Here is a 17,944-nt window from a genome sequence, read left to right as displayed (position 1 = left end):
TTAGTTTAATCAAGTATAAAAAATAAAAGCCAGAAAGAAATGTACCTGATCACCCACTTCATCATTTCTGATGGAAACATCCTCTACTCAACTCTTACTCATTAGTACATGGACTCAAAAGGATGTGCGGGATGAAAGGCTATCTGAAAATGAAAGCAGTCAGAAGCTCTCCGTATTCCTAACATTTTATTTTTCTTAACCCCTACAGCTGTCAGAAATCATGAAAGAAACAAATGTCACCACCATTACTCTTTGATTTTCAGTTTTATGATTCACTAATTTTTCCTCCAATATTAAACACCCACAGAGTACAGCTTGGTAGTTGGTGCAGTGAGAGAAGTATAAAGGCCATACCTCACACGCTCCCTGGCTTTGGAGAAGTCCTTGATATATTGATTGAAACATCACCCCCAGGAATATGTAATTATTTCCAGCAAAGACAGACATGTAAGATTATGACAGCTACAAAAATACAGAGAAGAAAGGAAAACATGGAAGGGAATAGTAATGCAGGTATCTTTCTTTGAAACAGTTCTGTTGTAAAAAGACCTATGCCAATTCAGTTGTTCACATTATTAGGGTTTTTTTCCCTTGGCAAATATCGAACATTGGCAATTAGAAGAGAAGCAAGATTTTGGAGAAAGAAAAGACTAGCATAATGGAAACTTGCTATATTGTTTGTAATTTACATTAAATTATATCAGATACATTAAATTATATGTATTTAATGTATTCACATTAAATTATATTGGCAGGTGTCATGAGCTGAATTGTGTCCACCCAAATTCACATGTCGAAGTCCTAACCCTCAGTACCTCAGAGTGTAACTGTATTTGGAATAGGGTATTTAAGAGGTAATTAAGGCTAAATGCAGTCATTAGAGTGAGCCTTAATCCAACAGGACTGGTGTCCTTATAAGAAGAGGAGAGTGGGACACGCACACACAGGGGGAAGACCATGTGAAGACGCAGGGAGAAGACAACCATCTCCAAGCCAAGAAGAGAGGCCTCAGAAGAAACCAGCCCTGCTGACCCCTGATCTCAGACTTCCAGCCTTCAGAACTGTAAGAAATTCAATTTCTGTTGAGTCAGCCACTCACCGTGTATATTCTGGTATGGCGACCCTAGCAAACATATAGCAAGGTATGGGCTCTAAGTTTCCTTCCCTATATGCTATAATGAGAGTGCTTCTCACACCTATTGTGCCACTGGTACAAGTAAGCAGGAACAAAAGCAATAATAAAACCTGTTTCACAAGCTCATATGTGTCCGAATTCTCTATGTTATGGACTACAACAATCCCTTACTTGAAAAGTTTACCTGAAACAAATGTAAAAATATTCCAGGCAGTGATTTTGGAATCAGGGGACAGAAAAACCTCCAAGCGAGCCACTGTTGAACACAGGTTCACTCTGGAGTCCATCCTGGGAACCATTCTTGAGGATACTGGCTTTGGGACTGGCTAGATTCTTGTGCCTATTTGTCCAAGGGCAGCAATGCCTGTGCAACATTTTTGCTTAATCAATATATCTTGAAAACTACCCATTTTGCCCATGAAAAATGATTTTTTAAATCTATTATGTGAATTCACAAACAATTTGGTGTGCATCTGAGATAAAGAGAGCTGCCATCCTCCTACCTTTGCAATAGTTTTCTCTGGAGTGTGGGCTTTTGATAAAATGCTAACTAAATATCCCTAGCGGGGCTATATCTGATCACAGTAATTGACCATGGTAGAGTTTGGTTAAGAACTCATTAACATGCATACACATCATATGCCTATGCTGATATAATTTGATGTAAATTACAAACAATATAGCAAGTTTCCATTATGCTAGTCTTTTCTTTCTTCAAAGTCTTGCTTCTCTTTTAATTGCCAATCGAAGGGTTACTAGAAACCTGCAGAAACTGGGTCAACCAAAAGACTGGGTTAGTCTCTCTCCAGTTATTCTATGTGTGAGAGAAGTCATGAAATAGTTACATTCTAAGTTACTGGCTTACCACTAAGAACAAAAATCAAAGGTCTAGAAAAGATATCCAAAAGGAGATCCTTCACAAAATAAGGTCTTTCGAGATTTTTTTTATGGTAAAACTTATAACTTGCATTTTGGGGGACAACTGGTAGCTTAGCATAGATATAAAAATAACAGACATTTCCCTTTGAATACTGTGTACTCGTGGGGATGACTGTATTCCTCCCAGTTGCTCGCCAGTCTGAGCCGCTGGAGGCATGAGAACTCTCAAAGAGCTCTTTCCTTTGTGGGAAGATCTCAGTGTCCACTCAACTATCAGAGCAACAACTGCTCTCTCTGAAAAAACAAACCCTCCACTGTTACTCACTGACTCTGTGAGCCTCAGAAGGGGACGCACCATCCGAAGTCACCTTTCTAAGGTCTCTAAGCAGTAGGCCTTACTCTCCCAGAGGTTATATTCTGTGTGGACTCTGGGCAGCTTCTTAATGAATCCAATTTTATTTCAAGCAGAAATGCAAAATGCATCAACCCTGGATACTGGAGACACTAACAGAGGCCAATGTCATATTTCTGCACGAGGATGGCAGCATGGGCTAGCAGAAAGAATGTCACTTGCTGCCAAACAGACCTGAATTCAAGTGCCAGCTCTGCCACTTTCCAGCTGTGTGGCCATGAGGCTCTTCAGACCACTCTGAGGCTCACTTTTCTCATGTTTATGACAGGATGACAATACCTACCTCTGCAGCTTTGCTTAATGGTTAGAGATAATGTATCCTGCAAACTGCCTAGTAAAGAGCCTAGCATATAAATGAAAACCTTTAGGATCACTGTGCTGCCAATCAAATGGCCCTTTCCAGAGCTGCTGAGACAGCCAGTTTGCCTTGCTGTAGAAAGAGTCAGCATGGCTCCTGGGTTCCCATAAGGCTTGCTTGGGCTCCATTGGTTCCTGGGTTCTTGCTAGAATCCCCAGCCAAGGGAGCTACCCTAGAGGACACAAGATTGTAGAATCATAGACACTTAGAATGTTAGCCCAGAAAGGATAAAGGGGTTGGCTATTTCAATCCCCTTATTTACTAACAAAGGGAATGTTACACAACTACTTAGGGCAGACTTAGAATTGTGTGAGATAATATATGAAAAAAAGCTGTCAACTTTAAAGCAACATGCAGACATGAGATATTGTGACAACAGTGTTGGCAATCTACACAAGCATGTCTGTCTTCAAGCACTGTTGGAGTGTTCTGGGTATCTGTAAGTGGGGAGAATGGTGGGGCTCCCTCTAACGGCTAGAAAATCCCTCAAAAGATGATAGCCATCCTCGTCGGCAGAGTCTCTTATCACATTTGGAGGTGTCATTAATAGCTAGAGAACCCCTAGGACTCTGCAAATCTCCATGTGTTGTATGAAAGGATCATTCCTGTTGGGCAGGGCAGCCCTGCACAGCCCATCCCCTGTGTTTGTTCCCAGTGTCTTCCATGAAAACGTAATACTCACTTGGAGTATGACCCAGTGTCCTCCTTTGGAAGCTTTCTCTAGTGCCATTTCTGCCACTGTCTCCTGACCTTGTCCTAAAGACACATTGTGGAATTTTCCCGAGTCAATTGTAAACCCAAGTCTTTTGCCTGTGGAAGGATACAATATGATGAGAGGAAAAGTGAACCAAGGAGAGGTGAGAAGAGTCTGGAATTTTGTGGTCCTATGTCCATCTGTGGTCACTGCTGCCACCTTCTAGGTCACTTTCCTGAAGAATCCAAATTAAATCTCTGTCATTTCAACAAGCAGCATTTTGAGCTCTCCACAGCTGCCTCCTTGCAAGCATTAGCAAAGCCTGTGGAAATCAGTTCCTCTGGTTTTATGGTAATGAAGCTTTTGACATTTTGACAGATGGCAAGCATTGTTATTGAGCTTTATAAACTCTTGCAAGAGTAGCAAAACATTTCCTTCATAAAAAGGAGCAACATGTGGTAGATATCACATCATTTTTTGAACAGATTGGCCCATTGAGTCAATGCAAGAGCCTCTCACCTTGTGAGGCCGTGCTTGAATCGAGCACAGTCAGGTCACAGCTCTATTAACCTGGTATTCTCGGGCAGGCTGTGGGGAATAGCAATCCAAAACACAAAGCGACAGTGCTTTGCACAATCGAATAGACTTGCTCTAATGACCATTATTTAGTCACAGGGGGCACAAGATTACAAGAGCACGGAGAAAATTGCCCTCTGGCCCTCATATAGTCAAAAGGTGGAAAACAGTACAAAAGAAACTTGCATTATGCCAACCAGAGGAATGTTCCATTTGAACATGTCTTCAGTCTATAGTGTTATTAGCTTTACATTTTCCATACACTCAATCTCCAACAGATGGAAAAAAAAAGAAACTAAGATAACTGTGAACCGAAAGGAAGGTCTGGTGGGCGTTGGGCAAGAGGGAGGGCGGGCCAGCAAGCCTCCATGCCACTCACCAAGGATCTCTATGTCTTTAAGGGCATCTACTCCTGGAGAGAGGATGAAGAATACCGGGGTGGCTGGGCTGCTTTCTTCAAATGCTTTAACTAAGTCTAATCTGGTTCTTTCCACATACTTTGTGCCCAGCTTTTCCTCCACAAAATTCCTATAAAAAAGAATAATGCAAAGAACATCATCAGTGGTTTTGACCTTGAAAAGTGTCACAACTTGGATCAGCTCAAACCCCAGGCACAGGAAGGAAGGAAACCATGTTTATTACATGGGATGTTTTATTAAGAATGACAACATGAATCCAACGAGATTTATGCAGTAGTGTCAGTGAAATCCCTCTCTGCTTTAGAAGCTCTGAAAATCAGAAGCCTACATTCCATTTTGGGGGGCTACTGAGACCCCCCTCTGAGTACCATCAGCTGCCTGCATATGGCTTTGTATCCCCCAGATCTCCTGCCAGATCCCCCATTACTTATTAACAGTTCATTAGATTTGCCACAGTGCAATTTTCCAGCCTGCTGGGCTTCTCATGAATATACAAATGATTTTTGGGGTGTTTCTAACACAGGGAAGCTCAATTAAGCAAGGATTATTTTCCAGCAGTTTCAGATTTAGCACACAGTAAGTAGGACTAAGCAGAATTAACTTGTAAAGTAGGGTGTGGCAGTGGCTTCTGCAAAGGGAAACTGGCTGAACTAGACAAAGCAAAAGAAAAAACTCAAGGCACGTGAATACTATTGAAGAAAGAAGAGCAGGCGTAGGAAGGATGTTGAGAAAGTCTGGTTGGTGAATTCAAAAGAGAACATGACTTGTGTGAATTAAGCAGCAAATTACCAATTTGAAGCCAAAAGGGCAAAGAAAAAGGACACTTGAACCAAGATGTAGATGGAGGTTTCTGCTTTTAAATTGCGTTGGTTGTAAAGTTATAGGATGACAAGTATCTACATGAAAGAATTCATTTTTGTTTGATGTGCAAAATCTGCAGAACCAAAAAGCCACCATTGAATAAAGACGACAGAAATTACACTTGGATAATGCACGTTCTTGGCCTCTGAACTCTGTTGACACCCCTCTTTCTTCTTAGAATATTTCTATCGGTTCCCTGTTTTCCCTACTGATTTCAGAATTAAGCTTTTCGGGAAGGATGTTCTGAGTCTGCACACAGACTAGCGCACTGTTTAGCAAATTTTAACAATAGTAGTGATTACAATATCAAAATTTCAGCAGAATCATTTGTCATCAACATGGACTGTAAATGCCTCCGCCAGGACTTAGCCCCCAGGACTAAGTTTCCTCCAGGTTAACTTGCATTTCTGAAAATGCTGACTGCCCCACCTGAGAGCGTATGTCATTCTGTCAGGGCGCATTGCTCTCAAAATAATCAGCTTCTGTATTAAACTTTTCTTCTTCCATTCTTGCGGTAACTTTTCTTTTTCTGGACACTCAGATTCTACCCACTTCCTCCACTGCTTGGCAGATCCTTCCACATCTCGGTCTATGCCTCGAAATTCTTCCATAAGGGCTACTGCCTGTAAGACAACAGAGGAACAGATACAAATGGTGGGTACAAGAGCTGAAAGTTTGAGATAAAGGCTAGGAAATGTATCAAATCCTATGTAAATGAGTAGTGCTGGATAGTCTTCATTTCCTCTCCAGATTTACTCGGCATCTTTTCTGCCCTGCTAACAGGGCAATCTCTAAGGATTACTTAAACTCAGCTCCCTGGTGAATTTGGCTAATAGAAGGCACTGGCAGGAGACTGGAAAGCTAAAGAGAGAGGTGGGGATACTTCCTCCCCAGCTCTTTCGCTGCTGTGATGCAGTTTGGCAGTGGCATCGTTCCTCTACTGAATGCCAGAGCTCCTATAGGCTGGCTCTTTCCCATAACTTCATTTTTCAGTTGTCTCAGTAACTGCTCCTTTTCCTGCTTTTTCCATCCCCATCCTTGGTTGATTCTCTTATCCTTCTTCCCATACTTGGAAAATATCCTCTGTTAACCATTTATTTTTATCACTCTTTCACACGTGCTATATGTTTTCTGCTGAGACTCTGACCAATATACCATTGAATTTGAATTTATAATTCTAAAGTTAGATCTAATTAAAAGTTCTATTTAAAAAAATAAATCTAAACATACTATAAAAATAAGGGATAACAGTTATTTTCCATGCATAGAAATATTTCCTTGTTAGACAAAAAGAGTAGGGCAAAGCTTAGCATATGATGAGCATCTTGAAGGCGTTCCAAAGCCTGGGAGAATAAATTCTTAACAATGGGATCTTCTGACAGAAAAATGGGTTAAGGATTGATAACTGAGGCTGAAGGACGACTACCACTTTTTTCTCTACAATATTCTGTTCTGCTTAAACATTTTATAATGAGAATAAACTACCATAGTGTTATGTAATTAACAAAACTATTTGGAAAAAGTGGAGAAGTATTTTAAAAAAGAAAACCAAATAAAGCAACTAGACTCAGGTAAATAACATAAATTGACTTATATTTCTTGACTTTTACCACAGGTCCTGCAGGCTATACATATTTATTAACAACTTTTCTACCCATAAATAGGTCAAAAGTTACTTTACTTTCAAATAAGAAATTAATCAATCTACTTATACAAAGATTAATGTAAAAACATCACAATATATAGTATATTTCTACAAAGGAAATGGCATATATCACCTGTAGTTTTTAAACTACATTTCTACATTTGAGAGAACTCAGATTTGAAATAAGATTTAGAAAGTGAAGAGCCATGTTCCTAACATACCTTTATAGCACTCCATGACTGAGTAGTTAGGAAGTCAACAGGACTCAGGTATCTGTGTTCAACTGTGAATCGAAGCAGGAAATCCAATTCAAGAGGGTCTATCTCTTTCTTTCTCAACAAAATCTTGAGAGTACACAAAATTGAAAAGGGTCATTTGGTTTACATCAAAATCACGACACAGGAAGTAGTCATCACCTAATAGACATGGCTGAATAGGCAGAACCACGTCTGCTGAGCATTCCTATACATATATATCTGTTCTACAGCTGAAATCAGGGATCTTAGATTATGTCCATGATCTCAAAACCTTGAGCAGAAATCCAGTAAGAAATAATTACAATGGGGCCGGCCCCATGGCCGAGTGGTTAAGTTTGCGTGCTCCGCTATGGCGGCCCAGGGTTCGGATCCTGGGTGCGGACATGGCACTGCTTGTCAGGTCACGTTGAGGCGGCGTCCCACATACCACAACTAGAAGGACCCACAATTAAGATATACAACTATGCACGGGGGAGTTTGGGGAGATAAAGCAGAAAAAAAAAAAAGAAATAATTACAAGGGCTGGTTTATTCCAATTTTAACACCTATGACTATTAGCAACATGTGAAATATGCTTTCATATTTAGTCTTCTGCTATGAGATCAAACTTGTCTTAAAACTTGTTACACAAATGAGACAGCCTCAGATGACAATGGACTGAATTACTAAACAGAAAGTAGAACTAGTATTATAAGTTAGTCCCGGTATAGAAATTACATCCAATAAACTACAAGATGAGTGAGAGATTTTTCTTATATGTGAGATTGAGAAAACCCAGAAATTATTGTTTGTTTTTAAAAAATTTTTAAATTTTTTTCCATTTTCTCCCCAAAGCCCCCCGGTACATAGTTGTATGTTTTTTTTTTAGTTGTGGGTCCTTCTAGTGGCATGTGGGACGCTGCCTCAGCATGGTTTGATGAGCGGTGCCATGTCTGCACCTACCATCCAAACCGGTGAAACCCTGGGCCGCCAAAGCGGAGTGGGTGAACTTAATCACTCGGCCATGGGGCCAGCCCCTGGAAATTATTGTTTTATAGATACAACTAAACAGATCATGACTTGAAACAAACTTTAGACATCCTGATTACAGAATTGATAAGAAGTCCACAGAATATTTTAGGGGGCACAAATGAAATAGCCTTAATTTCCACATAAAAACTATAGCACCTTATAAAGATAAACAGGGAAAATGTTTGAGTTTTATGCTATTTAAAAATTCTAGACATTTTCAAAATACATTAGGGGTGGTAACATGCATTAAAATAATCTTTTATTAGATAATCTTTTCTTAATTCAATTTATTTCAACAAAAAAGTAATTGTGCCCCTATATCTGAAGCTTTATGTAGATTGTTAGGATTTGAGATAAATCAATTTATCTGTGGCTTCCAAGAGGAAGTTTTAAACAGGTGTGTATGCATGTGTGTGTATGTCAAGTATTATCATTCCTTGTCTTTACTGTTAATGAGCAATATGTATAAAAGCAAAAATTTCATTTTGTAGTGCCTTGCTCCCGTTTATCAAATACACTATAAAACACCTACACCCATGTATTCTTATATAACCTAAAGGAATCTACAAATACCAAAAATATTGAAAGAGAAGTGACAGTCTATCTTTATTAACAGCAGGTATTTATAAAACGCCTTCTTTGGGCAAGGCACTGCGGAGGACACGACAAACATCAGTCAGTGACCTTTTGCCAAGATTTGGACTGATAGAAAAAGTTATACAGCAAACGAACCTAAAATGAACATGCTTATTTCATCTACGCATGTCGTCAATGTTTTCTTCTTATCGTGGGCAACTTTGTTTAAAAAAAAATCTTTTGCAGAAGTCCATATCAAAAAGAGTAAGAGTGGTAGGTCTTACTGAAGGTGGAGTGTCACACCCGGGGCTCTTTGTACCCACTCACTGTTTTTTAAAGGGGCTCTGAGAAACTCTTAGGACTACTCGGATCTGGATTCAAGACTGATCTCAGAGAATCTCCCTGGTAGTACCTGGGAGGTTCTGTACAGGACCTGAGACGATAAGGAGAATGTCATATCCATCTGATTTTCAGGGTGATAGCAGACATTGTTGCTTAAAGCGTACACCCACCCACACCAACACACGGTGACCTATTAGAAGGTTGTCATATGCCCAAGCTCCCTCTGGGAAACTCAGACTCTCCTCATGCCACCAAGGGCTTCCAAAAAGGGTGTCTGTGCTTCCCTTCAGCAGCAGTAAAGTACATGATAAACAGAGATGTGTGACTTTGCTTCCGGGGATGCTTTGGAATGACCAACTCCCTCACCTGAAAAGCCATCTGGGACAGGAAGGTGAGCTTGTCCTTCTCAAACAGCGCCTGGCTGGTGTAGAGGAAGACGGCATAGGTTATGCTCTCCATCAGGACTGAGATGCGCCCCTGCATGTCCTCCACCTTGTCAGCCTGCGCGATTGCTTTGTGGAAGAGCATGTTGAAAGACTGCGGAATTCAAAGTGACTGTTAAAGGGTGAAAACTGGTGCCTGGGTGTCTAGCTGGCCCCAGACACACGGGGCTCCAGTTTAAGGTTTATCTCTGGAGAGACAGGATGGGATTCTTATGAGGATTATATGAGCTCTTCGAAGAGTTCCTGGCTTACGGTAAGTGCTCATTAAATGTTTGCTATTACTATTATTATTAACATCATTCCATAAAAATCTATCCACATCTCCTCCCTAGACAACTGAATTGCATCATCTTCTCTCCTTCTACGGGTGTACTTAGAAAGAAAAAAATATATATACATACAATTAATTGTATATTGTAATAAAATGCACAGAACATAAAATTCACCATCTTAATATACTTAAGTGTACCATTCCATAGTATTAAGTGTATTCACCTTGTTGTCCAACCAATCTCCAGAACTTTTCCATCTTGCACAACTGAAACTCTGTTACATATCAACTCTACATTTCCTCTTCCCCCTCTGTCCTTGGTAATCACCATTCTACTTTCTGTCTCTATGAGTTTGACTCCTCTAGATCCCTTACAAAGTGGAATTACACAGTGTTTGTATTATTGTGACTGGGCATTTCACTCAGAATAATATCCTCAAGTTTCATCCATGGTGTAGCATGTGTCAGAATTTCCCTCCTTTTTAAAGCTAAATAATATTCCACTGCATGTACATATCACATTTTGTTTATCCATTCATCCATTCATGGGCATTTGAGTTGCTTCCATCTTTAGCCACAGTCATGCACCGCATACATTTTGGTTAATGACAGACCGTATATAAGATGGTGGTCCCATAAGATTAGCACCACATAACCTAGGTGTGTAGTAGGCTATACCAGATAGGTTTGTGTAAATGCACTCTGTGATGTTCATACAACAAAAAAATTGCCTAACAATGCATTTCTCAGCATGTATCCCTTTCGTCAAGCAAAGGGATGACTTGACCGACACATGTCTGTGTGAATAATGCTGCTATGAATGTGGGTGTACAAATACCTCTTTAAGACTATCATCCAATTCTTTTGAGTATATACTCAGAAGTGGAACTGCTAAACCATATGGCAATTCTGTCTTTAATTTTTTTTTTAAAGATTTTATTTTTTTTCCTTTTTCTCCCCAAAGCCCCCCGGTACATAGTTGTATATTCTTTGTTGTGGGTCCTTCTAGTTGTGGCATGTGGGATGCTGCCTCAGCGTGGTTTGATGAGCAGTGCCATGTCCGTGCCCAGGATCTGAACCAACGAAACACCGGGCCGCCTGCAGCGGAGCACGCAAACTTAACCACTCTGCCACGGGCCAGCCTCTCTATCTTTAATTTTTTGAGGAATTGTCATATTGTCTTCCATGGCAGCTGCACTATTTTATAATCCCACCAACAGTGCACAAGGGTTCCAGTTTCTCCATATCCTTGCTAACACTTGATTTTCTGCATTTTTTTTTATAGTAGTCATTCTAAGGGGCGTGAAATGGTATCTCACTGTGATTTTCATATGCATTTTCCTAAGGATTAGTGATGTTGAAAATCTTTTCATATGCTTGTTAGCCATTGGCATATGTTCTTGGGAGAATGCCTATTTCAGGTCCTTTGCCTATTTTTTTTTGGCTGAGGAAGATTCGCCCTGAGCTAACATCTATTGCCAATCTTCCTCTGTTTTGTATGTGAGCTGCTGTCACAACATGGCCACTGATAGATGAGTGGTGTGGGTCTGCGCCCAGGAACTGAACCCAGGCTGCTGATGTGGAGCACGCTGAACTTAACCACTAGGCCACTGGGGCTGGCCCAACTGCCCATTTTTTTAGCAGGTTATTTTGTTGTTGTTGTTGTTGTTGTACCCATGTACTTTTGGCATGCCCTTTGATTATCTCTTTTTTCCTCTTAAAATCACTCTCAATATTTGTTTATTACTCTATTTCATGCCTCAGTAATAATGGGCTATCTGGATTTTTATATATATATATATAATTAAATATATATCTAAACACATCTGAATATCTATAAGTAGATATAAAATATATATTTTTGACTGGTGGACAGGGACTAGGGACCAAAGACCAATTTGCCTTGAATTATGTATATTTGAGTGAAAGTAAAACCCTACAGTGACAGAAACATAGTGTAAATATTGGTAAGAAGGTATTAACAAAGTAGTCATTTGATATTTACATTTAAAAATCAGTTTTAATTTATATGCAATAAAACATGCCCCTTAAGAGTACAGTTTGATGAGTTTTGACAAATGAGATCTGTGCTAACACTTGTTACTGACAGTCTTATAAAATTTTAGCCGTTCTACTGGTTATATGGTAATACCTCATTCTGTTTTCACTTTGCATTTCTCTGATGACTGTTGAGGGTCCTTTTAATGTGCTTATGGGCAATACATATGTCTTAGTATGTCTTATATATCGTGACATGTCTATTCAAATCTTTATTTTTAATGGGGTTGTTTGTCTTATTATTGAGTTGTACAAGTTCTTTATATATTCTGATATAAGTGCTTTGTTAGATATATGTATTGGAAATAGTTTTTACTAGTCTGTGGCTTGTCTATTCATTTTCTTAACAATGTCTTTTGAAGACTATACATTTCTTAATTTGATAAGGTTCAGTTTATCAATTTTTTTCTATCTATTATATCCTAAGAAATTTTTGCCTAACCCAAGCCAAAGACTTTTTCTTAGAAATTTTATAGCTTAGCTTATTCATTTTGAGTTAATTTTGTCGACAGTGTGATATAATGGTTGAGGTTCATTTTAGTCCATTTGGATATTGCGTTGTCCCAGCTCCATTTGTTGTAAAAACTCTCTCTTCCTCATTGAATCGTCTTGGCATCATTGCCAAAAATCAGTTGACCATACATTTGTGGGCCTACTTCTGGACTCTCTATTCTGTTCTGTTAATCTATGTATTTTTCTTTAGTTTAATTAGTGTAGGTTTATAATAAGTTTGAAATCAGGTACTATAAATCTGCCAAATTTGTTGTTGTTTTTCAAACTTACTTACTTTAAATCCTTTGCATTTCTACACAAATTTTAGAATCAGCTTGCCAATTTCTACAGAAAAAGCCTTCTGGGATTCTGATTGAAATTGAATTGAATCTATAGATCAATTTGGAGAGAAATGACATCCTAATAATATTGAGCATTTCAAAACATAAACATGGTACACTCTTCATTTAGTTAGGCCTTCTTTAATTTTCTCAACAATGTTTTGTAGCTTTTAGAATGCAGATCTTGTATTCATTTTGTTAGAATTATCCCAAAGAGTTTCACGGTTTTAGAAGCTATTGTAAATAGCATTGAGTTCTTCATTTTATTTTCCAATTGTTTGTTCCTCCTATATAGAAATACAATGGATTTTGCATATTGACTTTACATCCTGCAATCGTGCTAAAATTCACTTTTAGTCCTAGAAGCTTTTTTGTAGATTTCTTATCATTTTCCACACACATGATCAGGTCATCTGAGAAAAAAAGACAGTTTTTCTCCTTTTTAAATCTCTGTATCTTTTCTTGTAATATTCCACTTGCTGTAATTTCCAGTGCAGCGTTGAATAGAAGTGTTGAGTGAAGACATCCGTGTCTTGTTCCTGATCTTAGGGGAAAGCGTTCAGTTTTTCAACACTAAGTATAATGTTAGCTGTAGATTTTTGTAGGAGTCCTTTATCAGATTGAGAAGCTACCATCCATTCCTAGTTTGCTCACAATTTTTCTTTTTTCTTCGAACTGGGTGTTGAGATTTGTCAAGTTCTTTGCATCCACTGAAATGATCATCTGGTTTTGCTCTTTTATTCTATTAACATGAAGGATTACATTGTGTGATTTTTGAATGTTTAACCAAATTGCACTCCTGGCATAAATTCCACTTGGGCATAATTATTGTGCTTTTTATATGTGACTGGATTCAACTTACTAATCTCTTTTCGAGAAGTTTTACAACAACGTTCCTGAGGGGGCTGCTCTGCAGTGTTTTGTGTAATGCCTTAGTCTCGTTTCGGTATTTGGGTGACACTGGGCTGACACTACTGATTCAGTTTTATTATTCTCCTTATACTCTGTGGCTGTTCCAAAATCCAACCACACTGTGCTTCTCAGGATTTTTGCACACTGGTTCCATACTACTAGAAACCTGCTAGTTATTCTTGACTTTTTCCTCTTCATTATTGCCCACATCCAATCCAGCTCCAAGAGGTTATTATTCTAGCTTCAATCATATCACAAGTATATTTACTTTTGAGTCTTTGGTTATCATATCAGTCACCTGCTTAAAACTTTTCAATGGCTTCTTTTGGTACACAGACTATAATCCAAAATCCCCAACATGGTCTACAAGGCCTCATGTGATCTGGACCTTCGCACCTCTCTAGACTCGTGTCTTGCCGTCTTCTCCCTCACTCATTACCTTCCAGCCACATAGATTCATTTATTGCCTGGAATCCCAAACCCTTTTATGTCTCACACATCCTTGTTTTCTCCAAACACTTTTCAAATGGCTAAATCCTACTTATTCTTCAGGAATCAGCTATAAGGTCACTTCCTCTGAGTGGCTTTCCCTGGGCCCCCAGTAAAACAGCCCCAATCATCCCTATTATTCTCTCTCATTGTACTTATCACTTTTATACACATACACACACACACACACACACACACACACACACACCCCTATATACTTCCATTCATATCTGTTTTTTTCAAAACTGTACACTAAGTGACCAGCAGGGTATCTGGCATGATGACTGATCTCAATAACGATTTGTTTAAACACTGACAGAATGGGCGGATACTGCCCAGAGACAGAATGGGGCAAAGTAAGGAGCATGGACTTTGGAATCAAACAGTCATGGGTTCAAATCCTGGTTCTTACTATTATGAAACGTGAATTCTTTGGTAATTTATTTTAAAATCTGAAAATGTTAGTTTTCTTTTTTTAAAATAGGAGTAAAATACTATACTTTATTGAGATGTTTCAGGCATAAAAATGAACCAAAGTATGAAAGTGCCTTGCACGTAATAGTGGCTTAATAAATAGTTGTTCTCACTCTTTCTCCCTCTATACCAAAATAATATAGAAAATCTCCTTATAAAAAAACTGACATTTTCACAAAGAAAGTATAGGAGCCTCAAGGAGAATTCTCTTGCACACTAGCTCCATAGTGTGAAACTATAATAAAGTGTAAGACTCTGTTTAAGAAAACAAATGTATTATGTCACATAGTTTAATTATCTCAAAGCCTTATTAAAAACTATAAATGAAAGTTAGTGAGAGAATGAGGACGTTTTTGAGGGTTTTTTTTTTTGGTAGCTAGATCCTCATGACTCCTTACCAGGTGCACTGATTGCTTGCAAGTAAATTCTAAACTTTCAGAAACAAGCTGAATTCCTGAAGTATAAATTTTTCCTTGCCTATTCACTATTACCTTCAAAGAGAATTGATAGATGGGGTTGATTTTTCTGAGGTCATTAATAACAAAATAAAGAAGAGATGCTCTTGCTGCCACTGGTCTGTAACATTCTCGGGCCTCGTTGATTTTTCTTTCATTTTCCTTAGCTTCAATCACCTACGGTGGGATCAAACAACATAAGTCACTTACTCTTCATATTCTCTATACGTATCCAAGTGATGGAAGGGACATATCTGAAATCAGAAATTATTGGTATTAAAATAGATAACATGTATGGGATCTATGTTCTTGAGTTTTTCTAAAATTATTAAATTCATATTTTTAAATAGTCTTTTTCATAAACTGGGTTTTCAGTGAGTATGGATATAACTCTAGCTGTTTTATGGTTACACATTAAACAGACTTGCTTGTTTTTGGTTCTACAGAATTTGTTCTGAGTAATGTCACCTTCCCGCCTCCCCTCTCTCTTTCAGGGGTTAATAACCCAGCTCTATCGCCTCCCAGGGATAGCTCTTAAAAGTCTGCTGGGTCAATTCAATGCCAATAACTTTATTAGTCAACAAGGTATACAAAAGCAGCCAAGGTCAATAATACATCCAATAGCCATGCTTACTAAAATCCTTTATATGAAGATTCTTATGGCTGTCTAATTCTGACTTTGCACCAGATCATCCATATGCTCATGTGCTTCCGTTTAGTTTATCTTTATGTATTAGCCTCTGGGTACATTCAGAGAGATAATTAAAACAAAAAAACACCATCAACCAACATATTCATTTTTATTGAAGGCTCAAAAATCTAGTTCTTTTGTTTAAGTCTTTTATCTAAGACTGCTGGTCCTATAGATTTATAAGATGCAATATTTCTCCAACCTTTTTTATAGACTGGACTCCTCATGTTTACGTATAAAAGGAAATAAAGAAAATGTAGTGCTGAGAGGGAAGTCACTACATGGAGATATATTAAGGAGATAGGAAGAGACATTTTAAGAGACAATTAGAATTTAACTTCAAAGCTAAGACCTAATTTACATAATTGCTCTAATCTTTACCATCTTAGGAGCCACCTAGAATTCACTTACTTAAAAGGATAGAGTAATTCAGGATTCCACTTCCTTGCTTAAATTAAGACAAATATTTTGGATGCGTGGTGACACAGCCTCAGCTGAGTAATTAATAGATTACTTAGTAATAAGGATATGTTAGAAAGCACATAAGAATTCCTCTTATTTTGAAACAATGGAATTTTAAGAGTTAATGGCCACTTGTGAAAGTTCCAAGTGCCTACCATGCATAAGGCATATTGGGACATGTTGGATGTTCAGCAGGAAGTCTACTCAAAGAAAATTTTTACTGGCTTTTAGAAAATGTCATTTTCCCAGGGTGAATAATGCATTTGAGTACAGCAGGAGACCATCCCTCGCTTGTCTCCCACAACTGAAGGCTTGTAAACAAAACCTCAGCTCTAAGTATTTCACTAAAATGTACAACAGCCTGGGAAACCCGTGGTGAGACTAGAGGATGTCAGTTTGCCAGAAGTAGATGCTAAGCCTTTTTAGATTTTAGGCCATATAAGCCAGCAGGCCCCAATTTTCTTCATATTTGGTCACTCAGAAAAAAATAACAGCCTAACAGAGTCTAATTTGAATGACTGGATTGCTGCTGAATTAGGAGAAACACAAGTTCAACCATCTCTATCTCTATGCAGAACCCCACACACTCCAATTTTTAAAGGCAGTTTATTAAATGACCTGAATTCCACAAGTTAATTCTCTTAAATAAATGACCAAGTCTGATTACATTTTCTCCCCAAGCACTTCACTCAAAGAGAGCATTAAAACCGCCAGGCGTCCTCTGCCTTTTCCTACCTTGTGCTCTATCTCTGCCACAGTCGCCTTTGTCATCTCCAGACTCTCCACCAGTTTGGTGTCATCTAGAAAGCTCCCCTCTGCCGCAGAGAGGCGCAGAAGGAGGTCGTCCTCCAGATATTTCAGCTCTATCTTAAAGTCATTTTGGTGCTTTGTCAAAACCAACTAACACAAACCAAGAAAAGTGTGGGAAATGGTGGTTAAATTCATGTTTTTAAGCAGAGTTTCCTAAATCATCAATTTCATGGAATCATATATAATAAAACACACAACATTAAAACTATACTAATCATAATTTTTAAAAATTCTTTAAAAACAATTCAGAAGGTATGTTAAGATCTGGGTTGCACTCCACAGTGTAGGATAGGAACATTTATCACAATCATTCAATATCGTGAACCGATAGGAAGAATCTATTCTATACAAAGAAACTTCTGGTTTCTGCTTCAAATCTGAAGAGTTGGAAGTGATCATTTCCATTCTCATGACAGAAAAAAAGCTAATCAACAATCCTTACATCCATCAGAAAACTGAGGTCACAGGGCAAACTACTACCCTGAGATGGCTGAATACAATCACAGCTCATGAGAAACATTTAAATAGTAATTGGTTAATTGCTAGAGGCAGAGCTTAAGAGGCAGAGCTGGGCTAGGGGCCCAGTCTTAGGGAGCCTTCCATACTTTTGTGAATTTACCACCAGGAGACTCATCAGGTTCTCACAGTGAGGATCAGAAAAAATCTACTCCTGCTTTGGGCAGAAAAGGGGAAAGCAACCATTTTGAAATATGTTCAGAGGAAAGCAACCATTTAAAATATCTTAAGAGCTTTCTGTTCTCTTAACAAAAGCTTGCCCTTAAGGGAAATTTACCAGAGCCTTATCTGACCTGTGGGGGAAGGCTGCTAGACCACTCAGCCTCATCGAGACTTCCTTTCAAGGGGGAGATAAAAATAAGACA

The 17,944-nt window shown here is 38.6% G+C and overlaps 1 protein-coding gene across 13 annotated transcripts in view; it reads right to left on the bottom strand.

Annotated features, from left to right (window-relative positions):
• The window catches only part of DNAH11 (dynein axonemal heavy chain 11), a 295,517-nt gene that overhangs the window by 26,228 nt on the left and 251,345 nt on the right, over positions 1-17,944 (bottom strand). For 6 of the 13 annotated variants that reach the window (XM_070510015.1, XM_014830575.3, XM_070510044.1 and 3 more), the window contains 7 exons: positions 16,989-17,153; positions 15,137-15,277; positions 9,532-9,702; positions 7,201-7,323; positions 5,764-5,957; positions 4,434-4,582; positions 3,467-3,594 (listed from right to left, as the gene is read on the bottom strand). In XM_070510015.1, coding sequence (XP_070366116.1) covers positions 3,467-3,594; positions 4,434-4,582; positions 5,764-5,957; positions 7,201-7,323; positions 9,532-9,702; positions 15,137-15,277; positions 16,989-17,153 — 1,071 coding nt within the window. Of the gene's footprint in view, positions 1-324; positions 463-3,197; positions 3,714-4,433; positions 4,583-5,763; positions 5,958-7,200; positions 7,324-9,531; positions 9,703-15,136; positions 15,278-15,310; positions 15,355-16,988; positions 17,154-17,944 lie in introns of those variants that run through there. The other 7 variants (XR_011503420.1, XM_070510028.1, XM_070510025.1 and 4 more) reach the window with 7 other exon arrangements.

This window comes from Equus asinus, chromosome 1 (assembly GCF_041296235.1).
Source record: "Equus asinus isolate D_3611 breed Donkey chromosome 1, EquAss-T2T_v2, whole genome shotgun sequence".
Taxonomy (NCBI): domain Eukaryota; kingdom Metazoa; phylum Chordata; class Mammalia; order Perissodactyla; family Equidae; genus Equus; species Equus asinus.
The sequence above is the reverse complement of the archived record's forward strand: the minus strand, read 5'-3'. Positions and strand labels throughout refer to the sequence as shown.